The sequence below is a fragment of the Protomyctophum bolini genome, assembly GCF_963924005.1.
Source record: "Protomyctophum bolini genome assembly, chromosome: 11".
In the NCBI taxonomy this organism is placed as follows: domain Eukaryota; kingdom Metazoa; phylum Chordata; class Actinopteri; order Myctophiformes; family Myctophidae; genus Protomyctophum; species Protomyctophum bolini.
This window is the reverse complement of record NC_137872.1, coordinates 9,603,968-9,630,603: the sequence shown is the minus strand read 5'-3', so window position 1 is coordinate 9,630,603 and position 26,636 is coordinate 9,603,968. Positions and strand designations below refer to the sequence as shown.

The 26,636-nt window shown below is 42.6% G+C and overlaps 1 protein-coding gene across 1 annotated transcript; it reads right to left on the bottom strand.

The window, feature by feature from the left end:
- Positions 1 to 4,836: 4,836 nt before the first annotated feature.
- LOC308323616 (vesicle-fusing ATPase-like) lies at positions 4,837 to 25,216 on the bottom strand (the record flags this gene model as incomplete). The annotated part of the gene is made up of 19 exons (XM_080775374.1): positions 4,837 to 4,957; positions 8,071 to 8,126; positions 8,530 to 8,643; positions 9,281 to 9,415; positions 11,383 to 11,529; positions 12,526 to 12,659; positions 13,213 to 13,369; positions 14,196 to 14,291; positions 14,889 to 15,076; positions 15,554 to 15,628; positions 16,660 to 16,825; positions 17,303 to 17,502; positions 18,144 to 18,299; positions 18,993 to 19,068; positions 20,773 to 20,880; positions 21,120 to 21,286; positions 22,022 to 22,061; positions 22,640 to 22,739; positions 25,134 to 25,216. The coding sequence occupies 19 exons, from the start codon at positions 25,214 to 25,216 to the stop codon at positions 4,912 to 4,914; spliced, it is 2,244 nt and encodes a 747-aa protein (XP_080631500.1). The 3' UTR covers positions 4,837 to 4,911.
- Between the last annotated feature and the right edge of the window lie 1,420 nt (positions 25,217 to 26,636).

Sequence of the window (26,636 nt, the reverse complement as noted above, 5' to 3'; positions counted from 1 at the left end):
CAAAACACAAGTAATAGGCTTAATAATAAGAGCACACATACAGTAAGAGCACATGGTACTAGCACTAAACGGTGGTGTAGGCCGAAACACAAAATTACACAACCCCCCAAATCCTCCGTTATATTTTAACTCCGAGGGGTGTGTGTAACACATGGAACCAAATGGACCCCGTGAAGGGGTCCATTTGGTTCCATGTGTTACACCCACTCGGAGTTAAAATACACGGGCTACAAATGGATAGATTAACGGAAGGATTGCGGCTGCAAAATGCATGCGGGCTCCTTCCTTTGCATTGACCTCCTCCGCCTGCTGCTCCCATAGCATTACTGTACCACATACCGTACCGTACTGTAACGTGCATGCAGGGCTTTAACGCGGCAGCCTAGAGTTGACTTGAGGACAGCACTCACCTTGCAACAACAGTCGGATGTATAGCAGCCTGTACGTCCCCCCCTCCTGCTGTGACAGTCTCCCGCATAGAATTAGAAAAGCCTTCGGCCGCCCGCCGGTGTCCCGAACGAACGCCGCCCCTCTCTCTCTTCAGCTGCAGCAAGCTCTCCCAGAATTATTGCAATATCATATATTTGTCTCTCTCTCTCTTTTTCTCACAAGAAGCTAGTCATGGGGGATATGGTTGAAACCACCCGCTCCCTCCTCCTCCTCCTGCTCAGCCGTCAATGTATAGAAAGACGACAAAAACAGGAACAGAGCGAGGAGGTTATGGCTGCATATGTTGGTTGGTTGGTTGGTTGGTTGGTGGGGGGAAACGCTGCATAAATAAATTGTTTAAAAAAGAACCACGTCGCCCCACATAAGCTCAGCAGTCCCCCCTCAGCCCCTCCTCTAGATCCGTTCTCGGTAGCCTCTTTCCATACGTCGTCGGTACGTGGAGAATAATGTAGTAGCGCCGTGGTGTATGTCCGGGACTGCCTCCAAAGCCATGGCCACGGTCGGGACGGCGGGCGGGGGGAACTCGACAGCATTAAGCCGTGTGTGTTGCCGTGTCGCTCCACCCCCTCCCTGCTTGTACAGTACGGGTGAATGCGGGTCAGAGGAGGATTCGCCGCGTGAGAGCGGCCAAACTGCGCTCTCTGCTGGTCCGACTGGGGGTTACTTCGGGGCTATATGTATACTGACTGTATGTATGTATGTATGTATGTCAATGTTGCGTAATGATTATCCTAGTGAATCCAGTCCACGTATTGTGGTTTTCAACGCTTTTTACATCGAGGCTCATTATTTACTCCGCATTTGAGCCACTGGGACCACCATTTGATTAGATTTATATTTTGTTGTCGTTGGATAAGATTCTGTCCACAATAAGAGACAACAGGCAAACATATTTGATCAAAATAACAATTATTCTATTTCTTTAATTGTGTAGACTTCTTGTACATTAATTAAGCAATGCGGTTGTTTAACAATAATGTAACTGTTGAGACTAGAGCGCAGGGGTCCATTTGGTTTACACTCTCAGTCTTAATAGTTAAATAAAGGTCTAACTCTAGGGTCCAAATCCATTATAGACCATTTTTATGTTTTCAATTAGCCTATGTGTCCCTAGCTGTGTCGTATCCGTCTTATCTGGCGTGTGTTCACAGTGTTCCCTGCCACCTTTGTGGACTAAATGCTTGTTTACAGCAGGCTGTGAGTGTGTGGCATTGTGTGACTTTGAGGTAATTGGTTGTCATTGTCAACCTTTATGTATCAAGGGAAAGGTTCCTGTCTACCATGAACTCGTCCCTCTTTCAACACCGCCTCGGTTGAACTTCCACGTATAGTTAAATACAGATATGCCTGTATATTATACAGGCACCCATGGGAGCTGTTCAGCAGAACTGAACTGCAGTTTGTTGGCAACTGACTTGCTCCACTGCAGCAATTGGGATTGACGTACGCTTTGCACAAGGAAGGACCCTTAATTCCTTTTAACTGAACCTTGGCTTCTGAAGTTCTGATAGGAAGCAAGCGAGATATTAGGAGCATTAATTTTCCGTTCTGATATTTAATTATACGGTAGGCTACAATTAAATCAGACCGGAAAATTAATGTACAATTTGTACCTTACTACTATAGTTGCATAACATTGCAGCCTATTATGTCGAGCGAGGTATCTTGTGTGTGTGTGTGTGTGTGTGTGTGTGTGTGTGTGTGTGTGTGTACCTTCCGAGCCCAAATGTTAACTTGACTGTATGTATAGTCGACTTCACTTATTTAGTCAATCATCATGGTTAACCAGTGCCACCTGGTGGACCACCTCTTTAATAATACCTCAACTTCCTCTTTTTCTGGAAGTGTTAAAGCCAACCCTTTAAAACAAAAAGTGATGAAACTCCCCATTTCATCATCAAAAAAGAAAGGGAAAAACAGTTGATGGCCCCAATTTTGAGGCCCTGTCCTGGCATGCATCCAGATTGAGGTAATGCCCCCCAAAAAACATTTTCATAGATTGAGACATGTCGTCATGACTGAGGCCCAGAGGTCAATGCATCCATCAGTGACTTTTACATTACTGCTGCTGCTGGCAGTTTGTCTTGGAGGGAGACCAGCTAATGACTAAAAATGTTTCTCCTTTTTATACAGTTGGGTGTATTGCCTGCTGTGAGCTGTGACGGGCAGGTGGCTGGGTAGGCTAGCACACCCACTGTGCTCACCACCACCAGCCACCAACCCTGCTGAAGTGCCCTTGAACGTGGCGTCCGCATCCAACCCTGCAACTGCTCCAGGGGCCCTGCACCGCATGCGGCCCTATAATCTCTGATTAAATGCATGTGTTGGAAGGTAGATTCAAAAGGACTTATGCAGTGTACATTATTCGTTTTTAGTTTTTACATTTATTTTATTTATATTAATTGTTCTTTTATGGTTTTGTGTGAACATACAGCAGCGACCAGTCAAGTCAAAACCCATGTTTGTGAAAGTGCCCTAATTTAATTCATAATTGCCAAATAAAGTAAAGCTATTCTAAATCTTCTGCATGTTCTGGTCTCATGACAAGGTTTGAATGTCCACAGCATAATCCTGAGTGTTAGTGCACTGCTAGCAGAGTATAAAAATGGACGCTTGTGGGTCTTAAACAGGATTTTACTGTGCATGTATATAGGCTGGTTGCCTGGAGACAACATGTCCTGTTAGCTAAACCCAAACAGGCCACGTCAAGTGTGCGTATATCCAATCCTCTGTAACCCAGTTGTCAGCTCTCATCGCCCATCTAGAAGATGGATTAGAACCCAGGTGGAACCGCGCCGTCCATAAATGAACAGTAACATCAAGTGTAAGACAAAGATTTGTAAATTATGTTGTCAGAGGGAGGGGGGGGGGATGGCTAATAAACAAGGGTTTTTCTCAGAAATGTATTATTATTTAATAAGAGGGAGTCCTATATGTTTATCCATCCATCTACCTCAAAGCATTAATCATATCCTCAATGAAACAACACAGTTGGCTTATAATTTTCTTTCACTTGTGCATCTGTGCTTTTATTGCAATGATATATCCGCATGTAACGCACACATTTTCAATGATCATAAATTAAAAAGAGCCTTGAACAACCAGCACTGAACACATGACGTCAGAAAGAATCCACAAAAACAATCACACCAACCGACTAAATCTGCATTCAGATGCTGCACATACTGCCGATACTGTACATTTAAAACACAAACAGAGATGCATGCTCTCTGCCACTCCCTGTCTCTCTTCTCTCGCTCTCTCTCTCTCTCAACCCAACACACACACACACATACACAGCGTTCACTGGCTACCACTCACACGCATACATGCACAAAAACAAACAAGATTGAGTTAACATGAAGAATCAAAGTGATAAAGTACTGAAGTATTTTTTGTCCGATATAACATCTGACCCGCGTTTGCATAAGTGCTGAATACCTTTCCTCTTTTTAACACTGACGATGCCATACCTACACTCTAGTTAGACTGAACTGTACTGTACACCACACAGACGGACAGACAGAAAGATAGGCCAACAATCCAACATTCACTGTCACTAATAACAGCCACCTCGAAAGCCTAATGAATACCTTGTCGCACGCCAGTGTCACTTGGCGACAACGCACCTTCAGCGAGCAACACCTTCATGCAACAAAGTACAAGTTAGCTTTGGTTTCTGCAACAAGGGTACAATCACCGACATACAGTAGCACTTAATCAACTGCCTTGATTTGATTCTCTTGATATTCTGTTTTTTTCCTTTTACTTTATATATGTATATACTGTATATTATATATACAATAATATGTATACTATTTACAATACATAAATAACATATATAAAGGGTCGACATTTACACATTACAGTACAGTACAAATACTCACTACCTGAAATAGCTTGGAGATTTGTGTCATTTTATGTCCAGTGAATATATTCTTCGTGTATGTTCGAATACTTAATACGTATTTCTTATACCTACAACTAGCGAGGCAAAATATATGTTACAACAAATACATGAAGCTAAAAACATACTTGGCTAATTTATTTTTATATTTTTATAGTCTTTTTTTATACACGATGCACAAGACGCCACCTTTTTGTTGCAATTCCTATTGCAGTTTCTTTGCAGACACTGTTTAACTTTAACAGTACCATTTACAACTGGGTTGATATGTCAAGTAAGTGAGGATGACTGATAAACATGATGATGATGACGCCGAAGATGTTTACCGGTATCATGAGATAATTGGCTGTTGGGGCATGCTGTGATACAGAGAAACCACAGGTTCTCTGTCTTTATGGAATATGGACGGCTGCTGGATAGATAAGTGAACAGATATAGTTAGTAGTGAATGAAGAGATGGACAGACATGGTGGATGACAGGAGGAAAACATCCTCTTCTCCTTTCTAGTCCTCTCGTTGTCATGGCAGCATCCACATGGCGTCTCTCCTCAGTTCTACTCGTCGTCATAGAAGTTTTTACGTTCCCTGCGGTCATTGTGACTGGAAAGAAAGAGATTAAAGTATAAACAGGGCAGTTACAAACATGACAAGGGTTTCCGTGTCAAGGGTTTCAGTGGAAAATGGACTAAATTACTCCCACTCGTGTCAAGCATGCTACTTCAGCCCTGGCCCTGTGAGGTCCCGTAGCACTGCTGTGTCTTTATCTAATCCTAAAGTTAATTGCATTCAGCTATCACCTGGTTACATTGCCCTTGGCAAGTCGCTCTGTATGTGAGTGCACTAAATGTGTAAATGTGAAAATTGTAATTGTGTTATCTCAGTTCCCTGACTATCTGACAGCTATTGCAGAATGACTAGCACACCAGGTCAATGCAATTAACTTCCTGGCAAGATAAGGAAACCAGTGGTACTAGGGGTAACCAAAGAACCAGAGCTGGAACCGATCAAACCGCACACAGTACTCACACAACACCAGCAAAACACTGGGCGGTGTCTGATGCCAAACAAAAAACATCGGGCAGGATTTATCGGGCTATAAGACAAGAACACATCCATGTAAAAAAACATCACTGTGTCCTTTTTATACATGATGATGACGCGCTATCAATACACACTAAGAGACTTGATCATGTGTGGGTTATCATCAAGGAGATTTGTTTTTTGGAGATCTGTTCATGCAGCTACAGTATGACTTATCGATCTAATGTGAGCATAAATTAAATGGAAGGGGGAGTAAAAGGTTTTTTAAAAGCGTTACATGACATCTGCGATGCCATGTATTTTGCAGATCGAGGCATAAATCAAAAAGGTTATTAAAATGTTATGAATGGTAATGATGGGGGATGGGGGCGGGGGTGTTAGGGACCTGAGTGAACATAAGAGGACCACCTGCCATTTCCACCACGGACGAACTGACAGCTGTTCACTTATTTGTCTATTTATCATGTCATGAGGGATAATGTATGTAGATGAAAAGACGTTAAATCAAAAGGGACATTCAAGTCCCTATCAGGAAGCTGCTGTGCATTTTTATACATACTTGGATTTATACTGTAATCACTATATGTTTTAGGTTTCTAGAAAACCTACTGCTATCCTACAATAGACGCTACTGTAGACTACTGTACCACTACCATCACTAACATCAGGTTAACTGTGTAGATGCTTGATGTACTGTAGACTATTACCTAGCTAGGCATTATGAGCTCCACTAGGCTTACAATTGTTTTCTTTGCTGTTCACCTTACCATCCAACAGTGAGAGAGACCAACAGCTTAAACTCGGATCTTTTCGGCATCATTCAACCTGGCAAATTGCAAAATGAAATCATTAAGATTAACAGTGAACTAAGTGGTACCTCCTGTTCAACCTTTTTTTGCTCCTTCTGTTGGTGCAGTTAGCTCATCCGCGAAGTGTGAGGATTTAATGCTTCAACAAATCACAACAGATCACTGCATGACACACATTGGGTCACAATCTATTGTTGTATGCATGTATTCTGTTCAGGAGGTTGATGGAAATGACAACAGGTTGACACAGTGTAAGTAGTGAAATGGGAGTGACTCTATGGGCAAATAAATCACCTGATAGGTTTATGAAAGACGGGTGATAATAAACAACAGTGTTTCCCCTATAATATGTACCAGAAATATGACAGCTGTTGCTGTATCACAGTATAATGTTGTCTTTACGAGAGGAGATGAGGACATTATTTTGTACTACGTATGATTAATATCCAGGTCAAATCACACAACACAGTAAAGCATATCAATGGAGAGGAGAAGAGAGGAGAGGGCTCTGTCAATCTGTTTTTGTTGGGGTCCTCAGTGCTGGATGCCTTTGACCATGCTGTCATTCTTCAACAATAAGCAGTGATCTAGTGCCTGTATCACTTCACACAAATTACACTAACCTCCTGGAGCTGCCAGTATTTTGAAAGGTAAATGACTGTTAACGCTTGCCTTTATTTAATCAACATAATCACAAAGTTATAAATATTTTAGGTGTGAGCTCATTTGTTCTCTTTGAGATTGGCAAGAAGATACAAATTACACATTGGACATGCCTTTATTATTTTATATAGTTCTCCAGCCTCGATTGATGTTGTGTTCGATGTGTTGTAGGATATGATTATGAATCAGTTGCACTCGACTGCCAGAAGTGGACGGATGGGGGAAGCTCTACTCCACTGAGAAAGCTGGCAGCCATTGGCCTAACACTAACTCATCTGTACATTTTTATTTTTATTTTTTTATTTTCCTTTTGAGAGAGCCCTAAAGCTATTCTTTAATAGCCCTTGAAATGCTCTCAGGCACGATGCCAACTGTGGCACCCTTAGGGTTTTAGTTTATAGATAATTTTAGGTGAGAGTGATCGGTGGAATAGTCTAGTGGCCAGCTCATAGAGCCCCATTGTGAAGCCCCATGCTGAATCAATTCCAAGCATTAGTTTTGCAAAAAAACACTCATTGGGCTAAAACGGCCAATGCCGTCATCACAAATTGATGATGTCGGCATGGCTGTTTTAAGCCCAATGAGTGTTTTCTTTTGCAAAACTAATGCTTGGAATGGATTCAGCATCATGAAAACCCCCTAGTTTGACACGTCACATGCTAGATAAAGCATGATGACATTTTGAATATTTTGCCTTCTATAGGTTGTTAATGGTATGGTCACATATTATGCCAATTATGAAAATAGCAACATAACATATGCAAGTTAGCATCCGGCAGTTTCTACATGCTGGGGACCCATACTAAACATTTATAATATAAAACGTTGGTGTACTCAACATGTCCGGGTTAATTTTTTGGCTACTAGGCTAGAAGGGAGGATTATGATGGAGAGAGGGAGGGAGCTTTTGTAGTATTTTGTAGATATTTGTAGTACTTGTGTTATGTGATTTTGGTTGGTTGTTGATATAGTGTATGTGTAGTTAAATAAACTACAATAATAGCTCATAGATCTTTATAGATCAAGCTTGAACAAGGATATACATTTCTGAAACTAAGGGGAAACCTAGGGGAAACACTGAACACGGATAGGGATGAGCAAAAATATGGCGGAGAAAATAAAGAGGTGTGCTATCAGATGATTGAGGTTGAGTGACAGGCGAGAGGGGAGAGGGGATTGGTGCAGAGCTGCGGTACTCACGCCCCCTCGTCTCTGAGCAGAGAGAGGAACTTGGACACCCTGTAGTCCTCTGTCATCTGGAGAAAGAGAAGTTGATATGTCAAAGTTGACATGGCCAGGTACAGTAGGAGGAAATGCATTGAAACAGGGCAGTTTTACTGTAATTCACTTGCACTTTGCACATTACTGTATGTGCTTTGCAGCACTATTGATGGATCAAAAATACGTTGAAGAACCAGTCAACGGTGTCATCATAGCCTGGTATGGCCAGACAACTGGTGTCACTATTTTGTGCAAATGTCACTCAAATTTTACTCAAATAAAGAACAAATTACAAGTTAAACCCTATACGTAGTTGACCAGACTCCCATGGTTGCCGAATGTTAGTCCCTAGAATAGGGATGCTAGGGTTCAATTGGCTAAAACAGAAAAAATAGCAGCTTTACAATCTCAGAGATCTTTACAGTAGTTTTACAGTACCTGCAGTGACATCTCAATAAGCATGAGGAGTTTCTTGATGCCAATCCAGACTCTCTTTCCTTTCATCTGATGTGCGATGTTGGCCCTCTCCTTCTCTGTGAAGCTCCCCAGCAGCTGCACACACACACACACACACACACACACACACACACACCACACAGAAAGCTTTAGAGGTGCTGGGGGTCAGAGTGTGTGTAATAAATCTGTGCATGACCTGGTGTGTGTGTGTGTGTATGTGTGTGTGTGTGTGTGTGTGTGTGTGTGTGTGTGTGTGTGTGTGTGTGTGCGCACGCCTGTGCGTGTGACCTATTTGTGCTCAATGACATGCATGTCAGTGTATGCTTTTGAACCCATTTGAACCCACTTGTGCGTGCGTGCGTGAATGCATGCGTGTGCGACTGTGCGTGAATGCATGTGTGCGTGCGTGTTGCAGTGTGTGTTGTGATGTGTACTGTACCTCCAGGGCGTCGACTAGCTGCTAAGAGGTGTTGATGTTGTGGATGTGGTTGGTGCTGTGAGTGTGTGTGTGCGTACGTGCATGCGTGTTGCTGTGTGTGTGTGTGTGTGTGTGTGTGTGTGTGTGTGTGTGTGTGTGCGTGTTGCAATGTGTGTGTGTGTGTGTGTGTGTGTGTGTGTGTGTGTGTGTGTGTGCGTGTTGCAGTGTGTGTGTGTGTGTGTGTGTGTGTGTGTGTGTGTGTGTGTGTGTAGCAGTGTGTGTGTGTGTGTGTGTGTGTGTAGCAGTGTAGCGTACCTCCAGTGCGTCGACCAGCTGCTCTGGGGTGCTGATGTTGGAGAGGTGGATGGTGGTGCTGAAGGCGTCCAACATCTCCATCTCCTGCAGGACGTCCTTCCTGCTGGTGGTGCCGATGATCAGCAGCTTACGGCCCTGCAGGGGCCAAATCCAACAGATAAACAACACATTTCAATGATTCAGTCGTTCATTCACTGACTGATTTGAGGCACAGTTTCACGATTTTTCTAAAATAGCAGACCTACAAGCTCGTAGCGCGGCACTCAGTGCCACGCTATGAGCTTGTAGATCTGCTATTTTTCAACAGTTGAAGTATGACATAATGCATAACATAACCCATTTAGACCCGAGACCAGATTCTGTAAATGACATTATAATGGTTCATCTGCACTGCATCAAAGTAGATGTTAGACACTATCCATATACTGTAGCTCTATAAGTAGTCTATATGTAGTATCATGTAATTGTAGCTATTAGACACTTGACCCTTATACCTAAACTTCTTTGCCTTCTTTACTTTTTCGAAAATCATTTTTGCTCACAACGTGTAGATGTGGATCGGCTAGTTGAACAGTTCTAAAATGTATTTAAAAAAGAGTAGGCACTGACGAATATATCCATATAGCCATAGGTGGCGGGTATGTAAGGCTAGGCAAGGCTTAGCCTTCCCAAAAATTATGCTGGGTATTTTTTAAATATATATAATATAAGGCTATTGTGTGTGTGTGTGTGTGTGTGTGTGTGTGTGTGTTGTCGCTGCCCCCTGGTGATCGCTGATCGGGTAGGGTAGACTATACAGCAACTGGCCTAATCAGCATATGATTGGCTACTTGGTATGTCTGTAAACCTCTTCCTTCCAGTCGCTTTGTAGCAAACAGTAGCGCGCTGGTTTGTTTTGGAATACAGCAAAACGCAAAATGTATATAGCCTACCCCCCCACAGTCTTTTTCAAGGCAAAGATAAAGTAATTCAGAACTAAGAAGAAGCTGTGAGTCGGCTCGGCTGTCAGCTCTCAGCAGCACCACCAGTGACCGTCCGCACGGTTCACAGTTCACACCACTGCAGCAACACTGACACGTTCAGCGGAGTGGCTGCTGTCTCTGTGCCGTCTGTGAAGAGCCATGAGCCGGGAGGGGCAGCAACACCGCCGGTGTAATCTCCACACTGACTCGAGACTTGAGAAAAAGACCCATATCGGCCAAAATATCCCAAAACAATGCTCGGGGAACTAGATGCAGTGGCTATAATTGGGTCAAGGGTGTTGCTTTCGTGAGCAAATTTGGCCAAAGTAACACATTTTTAGACCATCTGGGGGAAATAAATAAATCTGCGGCGCGTTCCCCCCCATGCAATTCTAGCCTACCCAAAGGTAAAGTCCACCCGCCGCCTATGCATATAGCTGAATCTAAAGCATATAGCATCACGCCACGTGTTACAGGTGATGCAATAGGCTCTATGGATACACGCCATTTTGGAAAGAACTTGGCCCTCTTCCCTACCAATTAAGGCTCTGTTCCATTCTGGTCAAACAGAGTATTGGCTCATTGGAAACATTCTGCTACACCTGTGGGTCTCAAAGCGTCCTTTAGTGGGTTCAAAATGGCCCTGTACGGGTGTGTAACTCTGTGTGTACAAATGCAGAACCAAATGGACCCTTACAGCGGGAGAACAACGGCGACCGACACTTGAATTTCATTGTTGATCGCCTAATCGCCCACTATCCGGACAACGTCACCCAAAAGATTAATTATTTTTATTTTTTCGGCCGATGTTCCTCTGCCCACTTTTCGACCATCGGCAGCTATCGTCAGTAGTCGCCGGGTCCCGTTGACAAATAATGCACTTCCGGACAATTCGGCTGGCTGTCGCCCATAAAATGCACTGTTTTAGGGATTAATTTGGTTCTATTTGTACACTCTCAGAGTTGTGAGGATCATTGAAATTAAAAAAGTTTGAGAACCACTGAATGGAACAGAGCCTGAATTAGTAACATCGGTAACACCTGTGAAGGAGTAGGGAGAGTTATTCTGTGTGCGTATAGCCATAGCGGAGGACACAGACACAACAAGCAACCTCAAATCTGTCTCATGCTGAACTCTGACCTTGGGCGGGGTTTTCTTCAGCAGCACCAGCAGAGCCTGGAGGACCATGTTGGAGAAGCGAGGGCCGATGGGGACGTAGTCCAGGAGACGCTCGATGTCGTCCACCACCACGCAGCTCAGCTGGGACTTGTACGCGTCGTCAAACACCTGCCAGGGAGGGAAGGAAGGAGCGGGAGGGATGGAGGGAGGGAGGGAAGGGGGGGGTGAAGTAGAGCAGAGGAGGGGAGAACAAAGCACGGAAAGGAGGAACGGGAGGAGGAATGCAAGGAGGAAGGAAGGAAGGTAGTGAGGTAGATATTAACCCATTTAGGCCTGACGTCGAAATGTATAAAATTTCTTCTAAATCTTGACAGTTTTCTGTCAGGATTTGCGCCACATTGTCACGATTTTTTCAAAAATAGCAGACCTACAAGTTCGTAGCGTGCCACTCGGTGGCGCGCTATGAGCTCGTAGATCTGCTATTTTTCAATAGCTAAATTATAACATAATGTTTAAAACACCAAAAGGGGTTCCCGCCCAAAAAGGGTTCAATATATCCCACACAATATTTTCATAGAAAGTGAATTACGAGACGAATAATTAACTTTTCAAAATTTTGAATGTAATGGAAATAACTGCAAAGGGGTATAAACCCCACAAAATAGAATGATGCAATCAAAGACGAATGCTTAAAGTGCAATTAAGTGTCTTCACGTGTTGTAACGTTGTTGGCAAAATTGTGCTCATAGAACCACGTGTGTGACTGGAATGTGAAGAAATCACTTGCCTCGGGGAAAGGCTTTATTTTAACCAACAGATTGTGGTAAAAGTGCCCGCTTTGGGGTTGTTGTGATTCGGGATTAGTATACTAACCAAGACGTAGAAACGTTGAAACTCAGTCCACCCCGCTTTCTGTGCCCCTCCACTGTGAAGACTAATGAACCAAATGTTTTACTCAAATAAGTTTGCAGCACATAACCCAAGGTTGATAATTCAATGTTAAGCACTAGGCTTGATAGCGTCAATGCATGCCTTGTAATTATTATTATGTGAGAAAGGTTGTGCACAATCCTCCGTTACTGTACATGACAGACCTGGCCAGGTACGGGAAGTCAGGAACTATTGTTTGACCAAACTATATACCGCAACCTGCAATAAATGTACCTTCTTGATTTCATGGCACTTTGTGAGCTCGGAGTGTCCAATCATCTTGTCAGGCGTGCAGATTTTGATGAAGGGGAACCCTGAATCCTCGGCGATCTTGGCTGCCAGGGCTGTCTTTCCACAGTGGGGAGGACCTGAGACAGACAGACATTCAATTACAGGTGTCTGTGTGTGTGTGTGTGTGTGTGTGTGTGTGTGTGTGTGTGTGTGTTTTTCTGATATCACCCTACAGTCTAACAGCCACCAGTTTCAAACAGCACTTACGGGTGTCTTTCTTTAACTGTATATATTATGATGATTTCCTTTTTTTTTTGTTACGTCTTTAAATGTTCCGATGAATTGAAAATGGAGGACCCTGATGTAAACAAGTCTTAGCGCTTTTTCTGGCTTTATCCTCGTAGCAGTTTTTGTATTGACCTGTACTTTCGTCTGAACTGTGCCCATTCTACAAACTGTGAATACACATTTTCAATCAATCAATCAATCAATCAATCAATCAATCAATCAATCAATCAATCATGTGTTGTGTGTTGAAAATGGTGGACCCTATTGTAAACAAGTGTAACGCTGTCGTCCACAGTTAACAGTTTTTGTATTGAGTTGTGCTTGAAAATGTACTGTAATTCTGCAAACTGTTCATAAATATCATATAATCAATCAATATTTCAGTGTTTTCCACGGACTCACCCTCCAACAGCACCGCCACCAGAGGCGTGCGGTCGCTGTTCTTGGTCTGCTGAACCAGCAGCTCTCCGTCTTCCAGGACGTGGGTCACTGGTTCGCCCCACTTAATGATTCCGTTCATGATGTAGCTGCAATAGTCCTCCTGGTTGGTACCAAAGGCCTGAAGGAGGACAAACAATGGATAGAACAACTACGTATATACAAATCTGATTCCTTCACTTTTCTAAAACAACAAGCTGAGTTGCCGGTGCCCGGGATCGAACCCATGAACTTGTGGTCCAAAGGCGAGAGCTCTATACCAACTGAGCTACCCGGACACGAAACAGGAATACCAATTGGGTAGCATTCTGAGGTTGTCTTTTCTAAAAAATATATATTTATTTTATTTTATTTCCCCTCCCTTCCTCCTTTCGTCTGACACTGGAATCCATTTTTGTATTCCAGGCAGATACTGTATGTGTCACAATACACATCAACGGTAATAGGCTAATACATCACGTCAGTGAATCTCCTCATTGCTGTAGCAGGGAACTATCCATTCTTCATTCTAACAGCACCCCACAGAGTCCAACTCAACAGGAGCTATAAAACTGCAATTATGAAAATGGAAATTACAGTGATATCATGCTGATAAATCATACCCAGTATTTATGACATCTAGTAATGTTACTGTAGAAACACTCACCGTCATAACAAATTTGTACTACCTAATTTACAGTTTGAGATTAAACCTTGCCATTGCTTTTATAATTATTATGAATTGTAGAATATCTTGTGTTTTAGCTGTATTTGTGGGGGGGGGGGGGGGGGGGGGGGCAAAATGTTAATGTTAATTCTCAATTCTCTAGCCATTGTTATAAGACTACGTTTTTTCCCCCAATGGAAATATCCTAAAAAATGGGGGTCTTCTTATGGTCAGAGTCGTCTTATATTCGGCACAAGGGAAGACACAAGATACTGTGAACACATGGAGAACGGCTACGTACCGGTTTGATGTCATTGTTGAGAGATCCCATGAAATCATTACGGGTGACGCTGAGTTTCTCTGCGTTCTCCATGTTGACCTCTACTGTAGATGTAGCCTGGAGAGAAGAGACAGAATACACAGCAGGGTGTTGATTTTGACAGCTAATTCTGATTTTAGTTTTTAGTCATCGTCTTTTTAATCATTTTCATTTAGCTTTAGTCACATTTTAGTCACCTGACGCGTTGTGTGCTTGTAGATCTGCTATTTTCAACATGCAAAAAAGTTTAAAATGACTTGACTTTTACTCTTCCGATTTAATTAGATGGCTACTAGGCGTATTTCATAACACGTACATAGAACCCTCAAATTGTCGCAGGGTGACCAGATCCAAACTGTTCATTTGAGGGACAGAATTATCGCTTGTGTGGGACAAGTGGGATGGGACGGTGTTGGCAACTTATTACTTAAGTTGCTATTAAATGCCTTGATGTCATATTCGACCCCCCCCCCCCACACATACACACATACACACACACACACTCCCCCCCCCCCCCCCGTTTAGCTCCTGCTGTGAATGACATTGGCACCTCATCACAAACAGAGAATGTTGTCACTTGTCACAAGTTGATTTTCATCGAGACAGTTTCGTATTGATTAAAACCACCACTGAAATCCAGCCCCGTGATTTGTCCGTCATCTACAGTATACTGACTTTGATGTGGCGGTTCATGGCGGTGGACTGCGCGGCTCTGACCAGGCCCTCGATCTCGGCACCGCTGTAGTTCTTGGTGTCGGCGGCCAGCTCCTTGAGGCACACGTCCACGGCCAGCAGGCCGTAGCCCTTCATCTTGGCGGTGTGTATTTGCAGGATCTGGAATCGACCCTTCTCATCGGGAAGACCTGGATGGAGCGCAGAGAGACTAGTGTTTTAGTCATTTAGTCTCAGGGCTCTATTTTCGTACATGCTTAAACCCCTTATGCCTAAACTACTTTGCCTTTTTTACTATTTTGAAAAACATTTTTGAATAGTTAAAAGCCTATCTACAAGCTCACAACGTGTCGATGTAGATTGTCTATTTTAACTATTCAAAAATGTTAGCATGGACAAAAATAAGAGCCCTAGTCTTTTGAAGAACACATCATTTAGCCGTAGTCCTATTTAGTCTCCTGAAATTGTTTAGTCTTAGTCGACTAAATACCAAAAACCTTAGTCTTTTAGTCTTAGTCTGAGTTAACTAAATTAACACAGCGGGGGGGGGGTTTAATTGTGCAGAACGTGAGAATACTGGAGAAGGAAAAGCCGTAGGACTTCTGGTTTGCAAAATAAGTGACATGCTAATTATAAGTGAAGAAAGCAGCCTTGGATCGTGATCTTACCAATCTCCATCTTCACCTCGAACCTGCCAGGCCTCATCAGGGCGTCGTCTATAAGGTCAGGTCTGTTTGTCATACCTGGAGGGGAGAGAGGAGAGAGTAGAGAGAGGCCAAGGGGACACATTTTGGCATGCCACACTGATGTGCAAAGACGTATAAAAATAATGTGAAAGCAGAAAAGCACACTAATTTAGGGCTCCATTTTCGTCACCGCTATGCCTAAACTTCTTTGCCTTTTTTTTTACTATTTTGAAAAACATTTTTGAATAGTTCAACTAGCCAATCTACATTGACACGTTGTGAGCTTGTAGACTGGCCATTTTAACTGTTCAAAAATGTTTAGCAAAATCGTAAAAAAAGGCAAAGAAGTTTAGGGATAAGGGGTTTAGCGGTGACGAAAATGGAGCCCTGCCAGATATACACTATACAATATACTATATACACTCTCGCGTAAAATGAACAGTCCAGATTTAGTAGTGTGTGACTGATGTGTTAGTTGTATCAGTTCTCACCTCCCAAGCATGGACAAAAGCTAGGAGGATGAGGTCGCACCGTGCACAGCACAGGCGTAAACTAAAGTGCAACTTGATGGTGAATAATACTGTACATACATGCTCAGCTAGCTCTCCCCGGCATTAATTGTTGGACAACCACTTGAGAGACACATCTACTGTACATACTGTATAATAATAAGAGTATGGCAAGTTTGGCAAGGAATATCCCTTCAAACACTAGCCATGTTTGGAATGGAGACTATAGGTTGCTGCTTTCAGGAAGGAGACACGGCGTTCCAATATACAATAATGGAATGGAGACTATAGGTTGCTGCTTTCAGGAAGGAGATACAGCGTTCCAATATACAATAATGGAATGGAGACTATAGGTTGCTGCTTTCAGGAAGGAGATACAGCGTTCCAATATACAATAATGGAATGGAGACTATAGGTTGCTGCTTTCAGGAAGGAGATACAGCGTTCCAATATACAATAAGGTCAGACTAAAGAACTTTTTTGTTCATCGACAAGCGACGCGTTGTAAATAACCAAAATGGGGGGGAATATAAAAAATGGCAATTTAGGGTATTTTTAGGGATTTAGGGTCAAATTTACCGATGACCAGGATGTTGTTGAGCTGCTCCACGCCGTCGATCTTGGACAGCAGCTGGTTGACCACGGTGTCGTGCACGCCCGTGCTGCTGGCGCCCGAGCCTCTCTGCTTGCAGATGGCGTCCAACTCGTCAAAGATGATGATGTGGAGTCCGCTGTTGGCGCCCAGCTGGAGGACAAACAACATCAGGGTCATACCTTAGTGAGATCATCATCATTGTAAGAGCCGTTTGAGCCAACAACAGCAGGCAGGGCATTGTCAATTTGTCAATCAAGGCCAAGTTTGCCGCGATTACAGGGAAGGTCTTTAACCCTGTCCCTAATCAGGGCGCAGGTATTGCCAGCTGGCAGAGGCAAACAGTTTGTAGACTGTTGTTCTGAAGAGCTGTATCCTGTGTGCGTCGACAGTATATTTATGCATTTATTTTGTATGTATAGGACTTAAGAGCGAATAAATATAACGTTCACCGAGTAGTGAACGTTTGGATATCAGTTTCTGGAGCACATATCTGAACTTTCTCGGCATATTACATGACGTGGATGTATATTTGGGCACAAATTGCAAAGGTTCTCCATTCACCTAATAGAAGTATTAGATAAAGTACAGTATTAGATAAAGCCTCATCATGATATTATCTCTTATTACCCTCTTCTGTTCCTCCTCGGCATCTGCGAACAGTTTCCTGATGTTGGCTTCAGACTCTCCTACAAACTTGTTGAGGATCTCTGGGCCGTTGACAATCTTTGGCTCGCGGGAATTGAGCATCTTTCCGATTTGCCGGGCCATCAGGGTCTTACCGCAGCCTGGTGGTCCGAACAGCATGATACCCTTCACGTGTTTACAACCTGTGAGAGGGCGAGAGACACAAGAGAGGAGCGAGGGAGAGAGAGAAGGGACACAGGGTGGAGAAGAATTAAGCACCCAAGGAAGAAGAGAGCATCATAAAAGGTCGACCCCAGAAGGCGAGTGCTGATTCCGGCCAACTGCCAAATGGCCACGCCCCTCGGCTTGGGAGCTGGGTTGTTTGTGCAAGGACGCGCTGTGATTGGCCAGTAGCCACTTTGAGTGTCGGGGAAAAAATCTCTCACCAGAACATGATTTACTCTTCTATATCTATCGGGTCGCACCTCGAACGGCCCTGAGTCGGCTCAATCCAACTTCGTAACGTTCGACATGGCAACTCGCTCGCTTTAGCTCGCTCGGTGGTGTCTCACGTGGCTTAAGTTCGCTTGAGACGGCGGACCTCCGTCGCGGTCTAGTCCATAGAGTTATATATGAGGTCTAAAGGGGCGTGACCATTTGGTGCAATCAGACCTCGTCCCCCGAGAGGGGCTGAGGAGAAAGGGAGAACGCGAGAAGATGAAGGAAATGCAATGCAAGAGGAATGCAAAGGAGTAGAGAAAGAATGCAAGAGGAAGGGGTGCAATCACAGGACATTAAAGGCAGCAAGAAGTTTACCAGTATTTCAGAAGTAGTTTGAACTCACCCATCTGTTCCACCATGTCTGGAGGGAAGACTCGAGAGGCGAAGGCTCGGCGGAAGATATCGGAGAACTCTTTGTCCAGCCCACCAATGCCCATCTTCTCAAAGTTCCAGTCTGGGTTGATGATTGTCTGCCGTTGCTCCTTGGTCTTTGCTTTGCCTGTCAAACACCAACGGTTCTGGTGAATACGGTGTCTAAGATCGATAGTTTCCCCATGCAGAGAACTGGTTGTTAGTATATTCAATTCGTTATTTTGTAATAAAGAAATACCTTTTACCTGCCTTTTACCTTGGAGTGCGGGCTCTACCCTTTTTGAACTAAGAACACAGTAAATGTGCGTATAGCCAAGTTTCCTTTGTCTATCACATAATCACAACAATGGCATGGCAAGCACTCCAAGAAGTGTGTGGTCCTTGGGAATAAGTATGTCCTACAACCCTTGGCTGCCATCCGTCCTAACCCTTGAGCCTTTAACACCAAAATGTATGCATTATTTTCATATTTACATGCACTAACATATTAGCATTATGATATTTTTCAGGAAATTGAATTTCAATTACTTTTACTTTCTCACGACTGTAAAACGGCATACATAGATGGGTGGGACCCCTGTGAGAGAGGTATGCCACTGGGGTTCATGACAATCACTTCACAAAGTGTAAATGGATGCTCTGTATAGGAGAGGAGAGGAGATTCTAACGTTTGGATATGAACTGGGCCAACATGTCTTTCTATGCCCCCTTGTGTTGATAATAGATATAGCAGCATTGACACAACCACACAGAGCTTGAATAAGGAACGTACTATCTATCTACTGTAGTGTGAGGGGATGCAAGAAGGAAAGGAACGTACCAATTAGTGTGAGGGATGAGCTCTCTGCCTTCTCGAATACAACCTGGCTGTTTCCCACCATCAAGCCCACGTCAATCTGTCAAAGCAGAGGGCAATACGTAATATATATCAGCTGAAAAGGTATACAGTACACTGCATGTCTTTCACCAAGTCAATCAGAATCTTAACCTAACATGTGGCATCTTTCAGTATTTTTCATTCATTTATTCATTCATTTGCATGTTTATTCATTTGAGCATTCGTCGATTACTGTACACGTCCATTAGTTATATATTTAACCCATTAATTTGTTTGTTCTTTCATCTGTTCCATCCATCCATCCACCCATTCGTTCATCAGCCTATTCATATTTAGATTCTAATCAGAATCATCTTTATTGTCTGTTTTACAAGTCTCCACTTAAAAGGAGATCAAGGCATGAAAGACAATTACAGCACAATGTACAAACGGCAGGTAATGAATTTATAGTTTCACACAGTTCGAATTAAATTCAAACGCCGTGTTATAAAACTAATACAAATCAAAGGGCCAGTGTCCACCTGTGTGGCGCTATACCCGTCTCCCTGTGCAGTTGTTATTACATGCTTAGTTTCTACGTTGAGGGACATTCTTCTTCCAAATTAATTATTCACCACCAGACAGAGAAGCAAATCTGTTTAACACCAGGATTACTTTAGGCATCTCTGTAACCACATTTCATTTAATACTATTGTCCCCTGGTGTAGGATGGAAGACATCTGACTGCAGTGTCTGAGTTATGATTACGAAATTCATCATTAGTCTAAGAGTATTTCCATTAAACACTCGTCTCCAGGACGAATAATTATTAAGCCAACATGAATAAAACATATATATTCAAAATTGTAGAAAAATAGACGGATTAAAATGTGTATGGACTTGTAATCACTATAATCACAGTACAGGGGGAAGGCGGAAGCCCATGATGACTAATTCACATTGGGAAATGAATGGGAATGTCATGGGATATAATTATTAGTACTAGTTATTAAATATACTAATTTGGTGTCTGTGCATGTGTGCAAGTGTGTGTGTGCGTGAGTGCCTGCCTGCCTGCCTGCGTGCCTGTGTGCGTGCATGTGTGTGTGTAGGTGCCACTTGTCAGATCTGGAATTGGGCAATTCCTGAGGAATCTAATTATACCAGTGGTTCTCAAACCTTTTAATTTAAGGGACCCCCATGTTCCTAAAGAGGGTGTTCTGTGCCCAATCAGAACGACTGTTCCTAAAGAGGGTGTTCTGTGCCCATTTTGCCCAATCAGAACGACTGTTCCTAAAGAGGTTGTATTCTGTGCCCAATCAGAACGACTGTTCCTAAAGAGGTTGTATTCTGTGCCCAATCAGAACGAGTGTTCCTAAAGAGGTTGTATTCTGTGTCCAATCAGAACGACTGTTCCTAAAGAGGTTGTATTCTGTGTCCAATCAGAACGACTGTTCCTAAAGAGGTTGAATTCTGTGCCCAATCAGAACGACTGTTCCTAAAGAGGGTGTTCTGTGCCCAATCAGAACGACTGTTCCTAAAGAGGGTGTTCTGTGCCCATTTTGCCCAATCAGAACGACTGTTCCTAAAGAGGTTGTATTCTGTGCCCAATCAGAACGACTGTTCCTAAAGAGGTTGTATTCTGTGCCCAATCAGAACGAGTGTTCCTAAAGAGGTTGTATTCTGTGTCCAATCAGAACGACTGTTCCTAAAGAGGTTGTATTCTGTGTCCAATCAGAACGACTGTTCCTAAAGAGGTTGAATTCTGTGCCCAATCAGATACCTTAATCTTCTTGCCAGAGGGTGTCTCGCCCCTCAGGATGCTGGCGTCCATGGCCTCCATGTCCTTGATCACCAGACCAAACAGCTTGTCACAAAAACTAAATACCAACTGGGAGAGAGAGAGAGAGAGAGAGAGAGAGAGAGGTAACATTTGTTAACCCATTCTGACCTGAGATCAGATTCTATAAAGGTCTTCTACATCTCGACAGTTTTCTGAAAAAGCTATGTTTCTATGGCAGTGGTTCTTCTTCTTGATGACTATTTCTATGTATTTGATGCATTATGCTGTGTTGTTCTTGTTTACTGTAAATCTCTGAATTGTAATTGTAAATTGAGTATCACTCTAACCTGCTGAGTGACGGAGAAGCCCTGGTTGTTGAACTGCTGGATGAACTCGGCAGCCATCTTGTCTGAGTCGTATGGCGAGGTGTCGGTGCTCTTCTTCTGCAGGAAGTCGATCTCGATCGTCATGGCGCCGATGCACTGCTTGGTCTTGTCGAAGTTGTAGTTGGACACTGTGAAGGAGGACATTAATAATAATAATAATAATAATAATAATACTTTATTTGTATAGCACCTTTCATGACATGAAATGCAGCTCAAAGTGCTTTACAGAACAATGGAGAATAAAAGAAAAGCAAGGCAACATTAAAAAACAAGCAGTAATGCAATACAGTGAGGACATTGGGTTATTTAACTTGAATCCACCTGAAATGGGTCTATTTGGGGTTTTAGTCATTTGCTAAAGTAAACGTGTTAAAGTAAACTAGAAAACTATTTGACTCCCATTTATTCAACAAACATAAGGCAGAATGGAAATAGAAGAGCCCTTTGATGGTCACATGAATATGTATTATATGGAAATATAAATCTCCAAAAGCTTAATCAAGAAACAAGCAATAAGTCTTAGATGGCAATTATGAGGCAGTTTAGATGCGCCATATCTCTACAAGCAAGACATTTGGCAGAAAATGAATCTGGGCAATTTAATGAGCTACCTCCTACCTACCGCTATCACTGACAAATACTGTTACAAATTACAGCCTCAACTGATCAGATTACGCTGAGTGGCCCAGGCCACCTCAAACCACAAATGAGGGTTTCTCTCTCTCTCTCTCTCTCTCTCTCTCTCTCTCTCTCTCTCTCTCTCTCTCAAACAAAGAAAAGGAAATAGCAGTACAATAACAGGCGAGTGGTCTCAACTCTCTATGCAGTGGTTATTATAAGATATGAATCAGATGCAATATTACCTTCAATTTCCTGGCCAATGGAGAGGCCGGCCCATTTCCTCTACAAGGACAAAAAAAGAAGAAGATTGAGTACGGAAAGTTAAGTGTGAGCAATGTGTGTGAATAATGAGGGCAACAGTGTAAAGAGCAGCTGTGTGTTTGTGTGTGTGTGTGTGTGTGTGTGTGTGTGTGTGTGTGTGTGTGTGTGTGTGTGTGTGTGTGTGTGTGTGCGTGTGCGTGCACGCGTGCGTGCGTGCATCACAACAATGTGCAAACATAGTAGCAAGATTCGTGAGCTTCTGTGATAGGAGAAGGATATAAAATGGAACACAACCACCCTAAAGACTAACCATTGTGTGTATTCCTGCACTATCTGCACGGAGTGATCTGTGCAGATAGAAATTGATTTATTGGAGATTCTGACTTTCAATTTGACATACATTTTGTTTTGATTGTATTGTTCCACTTTTTGCTTTGGCAATGTAAACATGTTTTCTCGTGTCAATAAAGCCCTTTGAATTGTGTGTGTGTGCATGGGTGTGTACGTGTGTGTGTGTGTGTGTGTGTGTGTGTGTGTGTGTGTGTGTGTGTGTGTGTGTGTGTGTGTGTGTGTGTGTGTGTGTGTGTGTGTGTGCACACCTGAGGCAGGCTGAAGGCGACGGTCCCAGGGAGCACAGAGTTGTGGCCCTTTGTGGTAAACACAAACCTGTGGTTGGGAGTGGTCTTCACAGTGATATGCCTGTGGAGAAAAGGAGAGGACAATACAATGAGAGCCTATTTAATCAGAGAGAGAGAGAGAGAATATGCATGTTTTTGTTCTATAAATATCATGATATTTATATGCCAGGAAGAAATCATTTGACATCCCTGTCAAAGCAATTGCCTTTCAAGTAGGATAGAAAAGCAGCAGTTCAAGTTGTCCCAACAGACCAGGACTATTTGGATGAGATAATCTCCCTGTTCTCATTTGCAGCAGTTTATTCCGTTCACTGCCTTCCTCTGGGTCATAACGTCTCTCTCCACAAACAGCAAGGCAGCAATTACAATACTGTACAGAGGGACTAGGAACAATGTGGACATGTGGAACAATTGGATACTTGGCAGCCCACATAGAGAGGCCAACTGATTCTATTAATATTTCATTGAGTGTGTGTGTGTGTGTGTGTGTGTGTGTGTGTGTGTGTGTGTGTGTGTGTGTGTGTGTGTGTGTTTGCGTGCGTGCGTGCGCGCGTGTGTATGTGTTTTTGTGCACATGAGAAAGAGGTACTGAGAATATGAAGAACTACCCCTGCACATAAACCCAGAGAGACATAGTGCAGTACACACCCACACACACACACACACACACACACACACACACACACACACACACGCATGTACGTACGTAGTACTACGTACGTACGTACGTCTCCGCATTAGCCCTAAAATCCAAGAGGATTCCACTGCCTGCTAGTCTCAAATTAGCCAGGGATTAGCTTCACAGTGGTCTGGCTCCATGTTATGAACTACGGATTAGCTTCACAGTGGTCTGGCTCCATGTTATGAACTACGGATTAGCTTCACAGTGGTCTGGCTCCATGCTATGAACTACGGACAGGTTTGCGACAGGGAAAGTAAAAAGAAATATCAATGAATTTGGTTCACTTGTTTTGAGTAGCCTATTAGGAAAGGTCATTGAACTATTAAAACTCGATTGTGATTGTTTGGAGTTTGGAAACAAAAGAGAGAAAACGGGAGAAGTTGAAATGTTGGCGGTGAATTAAATTACTGTCAAACTGTTATTGTACAGTAAGTGTTATTGTAAGTGCCTTGCATGAGCTTCAGTCTAGCAGATTACGGTAACAGTGAGGGGATTATACTGTCTCTGTCTCATTTCAGAAGGATACATGCTATTACCTTGGCATCTACTGAACTCAGCTAAATTCACACTTGGCATTTTTTCCCCGATAACAAACATGTTTTGGGTCCAAAGCATTGATTTCGAGGTCAGAGTTGATGATATAGTAATCTCAAGGAAAGAAGAGGTTATCAATTTGGGTTGTATTCTTGACAACAAACTGAGAGGTGAAAAAATGGCATCAAAAGTGATGAAAATAAAAAGATTTTTGGGCAGCATTTGCATCAAAATAAGCCCATATGGCACATCTAATTCCAACAAGATTTGATGTTTGGGATGGCTCAGCATAGAAGACAGGGTTAAGCAAATATAAATGGGATTGGTATTTAAGATAATGACAGAGCCCTCAAGATTTAGGTTTCTTATATTCCATATCAAAACCCTGTGGGCATTAAAATAACAACCATTTACACTTGTACCATTTCTCTGCCATCTTGTTAAATTGTCAGGTGAAGGGGCAGAGAGTACGGTAATGGTACCGTCCTACTAGCTAGAAAACGTCCTTTTAAATGATACCTACTAGCTAGAAAACGTCCTTTTAAATGATACCTACTAGCTAGAAAACGTCCTTTTAAATGATACCTACTAGCTAGAAAACGTCCTTTTAAATGATTCCTACTAGCTAGAAAACATCCTTTTAAATGAGAATGCAATACAATTGTATAGACAGACAGACAGACAGACAGACAGACAGACAGACAGACAGACAGACAGACAGACAGACAGACAGACAGACAGACAGACAGACAGACTAAGAGTAAGATATTTTATTAGCCAATTTCAGTTATGTGCCACTATAATGGTTTCAACAGTCAGTAGTGTTGCTAGGAGACATGAGAAACCCCTTGGTAAAGCTCTTTAGACATATACTTTAGAGTAGAAAGGCATCCGATCAACCCAAATTGGAAAAAAAAAAACTGATAAAGTGGATAAAAACATGTCACATGTTACATGCCACATGCTACTGAAAGAATGATGAAATTTGGACTTTTTTGCCTTATATAGGATGTTCAGTGTATGGTCACATATTATGCTAATAACTCAAATTTCCCCCAGTTCCCAGTACTTACTGCACGGGATCGAACCCAGAACCTTGTGATTTAAAAGGTGAGTTCTCTACGGACTGAGCCCTTATCGAATGGAAATATGCATGGAAGTCTCATAGACAAATGAACAGATGTACGATGAAGTAAATGTTTGGACATTATACAGTAGCTGACAATGATGACTACTCACTGTCCAGACTGCATATCCTTCTCGCTCACCACAGCACAGTTAGTCAGAGACAGCTCATCTGTCGGGCAGCGAGCCGCTTGCATGGTCTAGAAGATGAAGAAAGGGAGGTAGAGGAGGGGTGGGGATTAAAAAGAGAGAGATGTGAGTTCAACAAATAATAAATAATGTTTGACGCAACATTTTAATATCAAGCCAGAGAATTCCATTCGCTAGACCGAGACAAATCATGAGAGGATGGTATACTTTGGTATAGTGGGCGCCAACGGCACGGACACAGCGACAGTGACCATTTTTATGACAAATCTCTTCTACAGTAAGGTACAGTATATGTGAAAATGAATCTCTTCCTGTGGTACAGTAAGGTACAGTATATGTGAAAATGTTGAACTTGTGAAGAAAATACTCTCCGCAGTGACATATTTCAAAATGATGAGTGGGTTTATTCTTCTGATCACTGTTAGTAGCAGATCTCTGTTTGTCAACATAGAAAAAAACACCAACATAAGCAGATCAAGATGTAAAAAAAAGAGTTCTATATTCCTTTTATTACAACAAGTAAGTAAACTGGTTGTATTGGCATCATGTGTCACAGCAATACATTGTACTTTTAACCTGCTTTGGATTAAACTGTGCATACGAGTTGGGGGTAGCGTCAGGAACCGCACTTTTTTTTACCAAGACACAGTGCAAGGTCATAAGTACATGTGATGTGTGACACAGTTAGAGCATGAGTATCTTTCTAGAGTTTATTTTCTTTCTTTTTTTAAATCTTTTTATTGAGATTTTCACTGAAAGATATCCCAGGATCAGGTAGACACAGTAATAGTCATGATCACAGATCATATTCCTTGGGTAATATGACAGATTTAAAGTAAGTACAACATAAGATCTGACTTCTTTTGTTTGCATGCAATAGGTACAGAGATAACAGATAAATAATAAGGTGACTATGCTACTGAACACCCCGAGCCCCTCCCAAAAAGTGAAAGAAATATATATTTTCTCCCCTTCACACCCAATTTGATAATATGCCAATTCCCTGCTTAGTGGTCCATCCCTGCAAATCCCCACAGAAGGTCAGTGTATTTCTATTCAGTACTGCACTCATGCAGTGCAACACGATACAGCCAGACAATAACAAGCCACAATAGCATGGCTTTGCCTTCGCACCGTTTCGTGTGGGTGATACAGCTGTTCAGGAGTTGGCAGAGGGTCAACTCCTACTCCTAGGTCTTCTGTAATATCTTCAGCCCACAGCTTAGTTATTGTGTCTCAGCTAATTGCCCACTGTGTCCAATATGACTACAAAGAAAATGAAATGCTTGTTAAAGTAGTTAAATGAGTAGGTATACGGCTTCTATCTCCACACCCACATATCTATCCCCTTAGCTGGTCTGCTGAATCCCACCAATGCCTTTGTCTGCCCTGCATAAGTATTAATTAAAGACAAAGAAAAGTACACCACCCATGCTTAATTGTGAACCAACCATTGATCACAGCAAA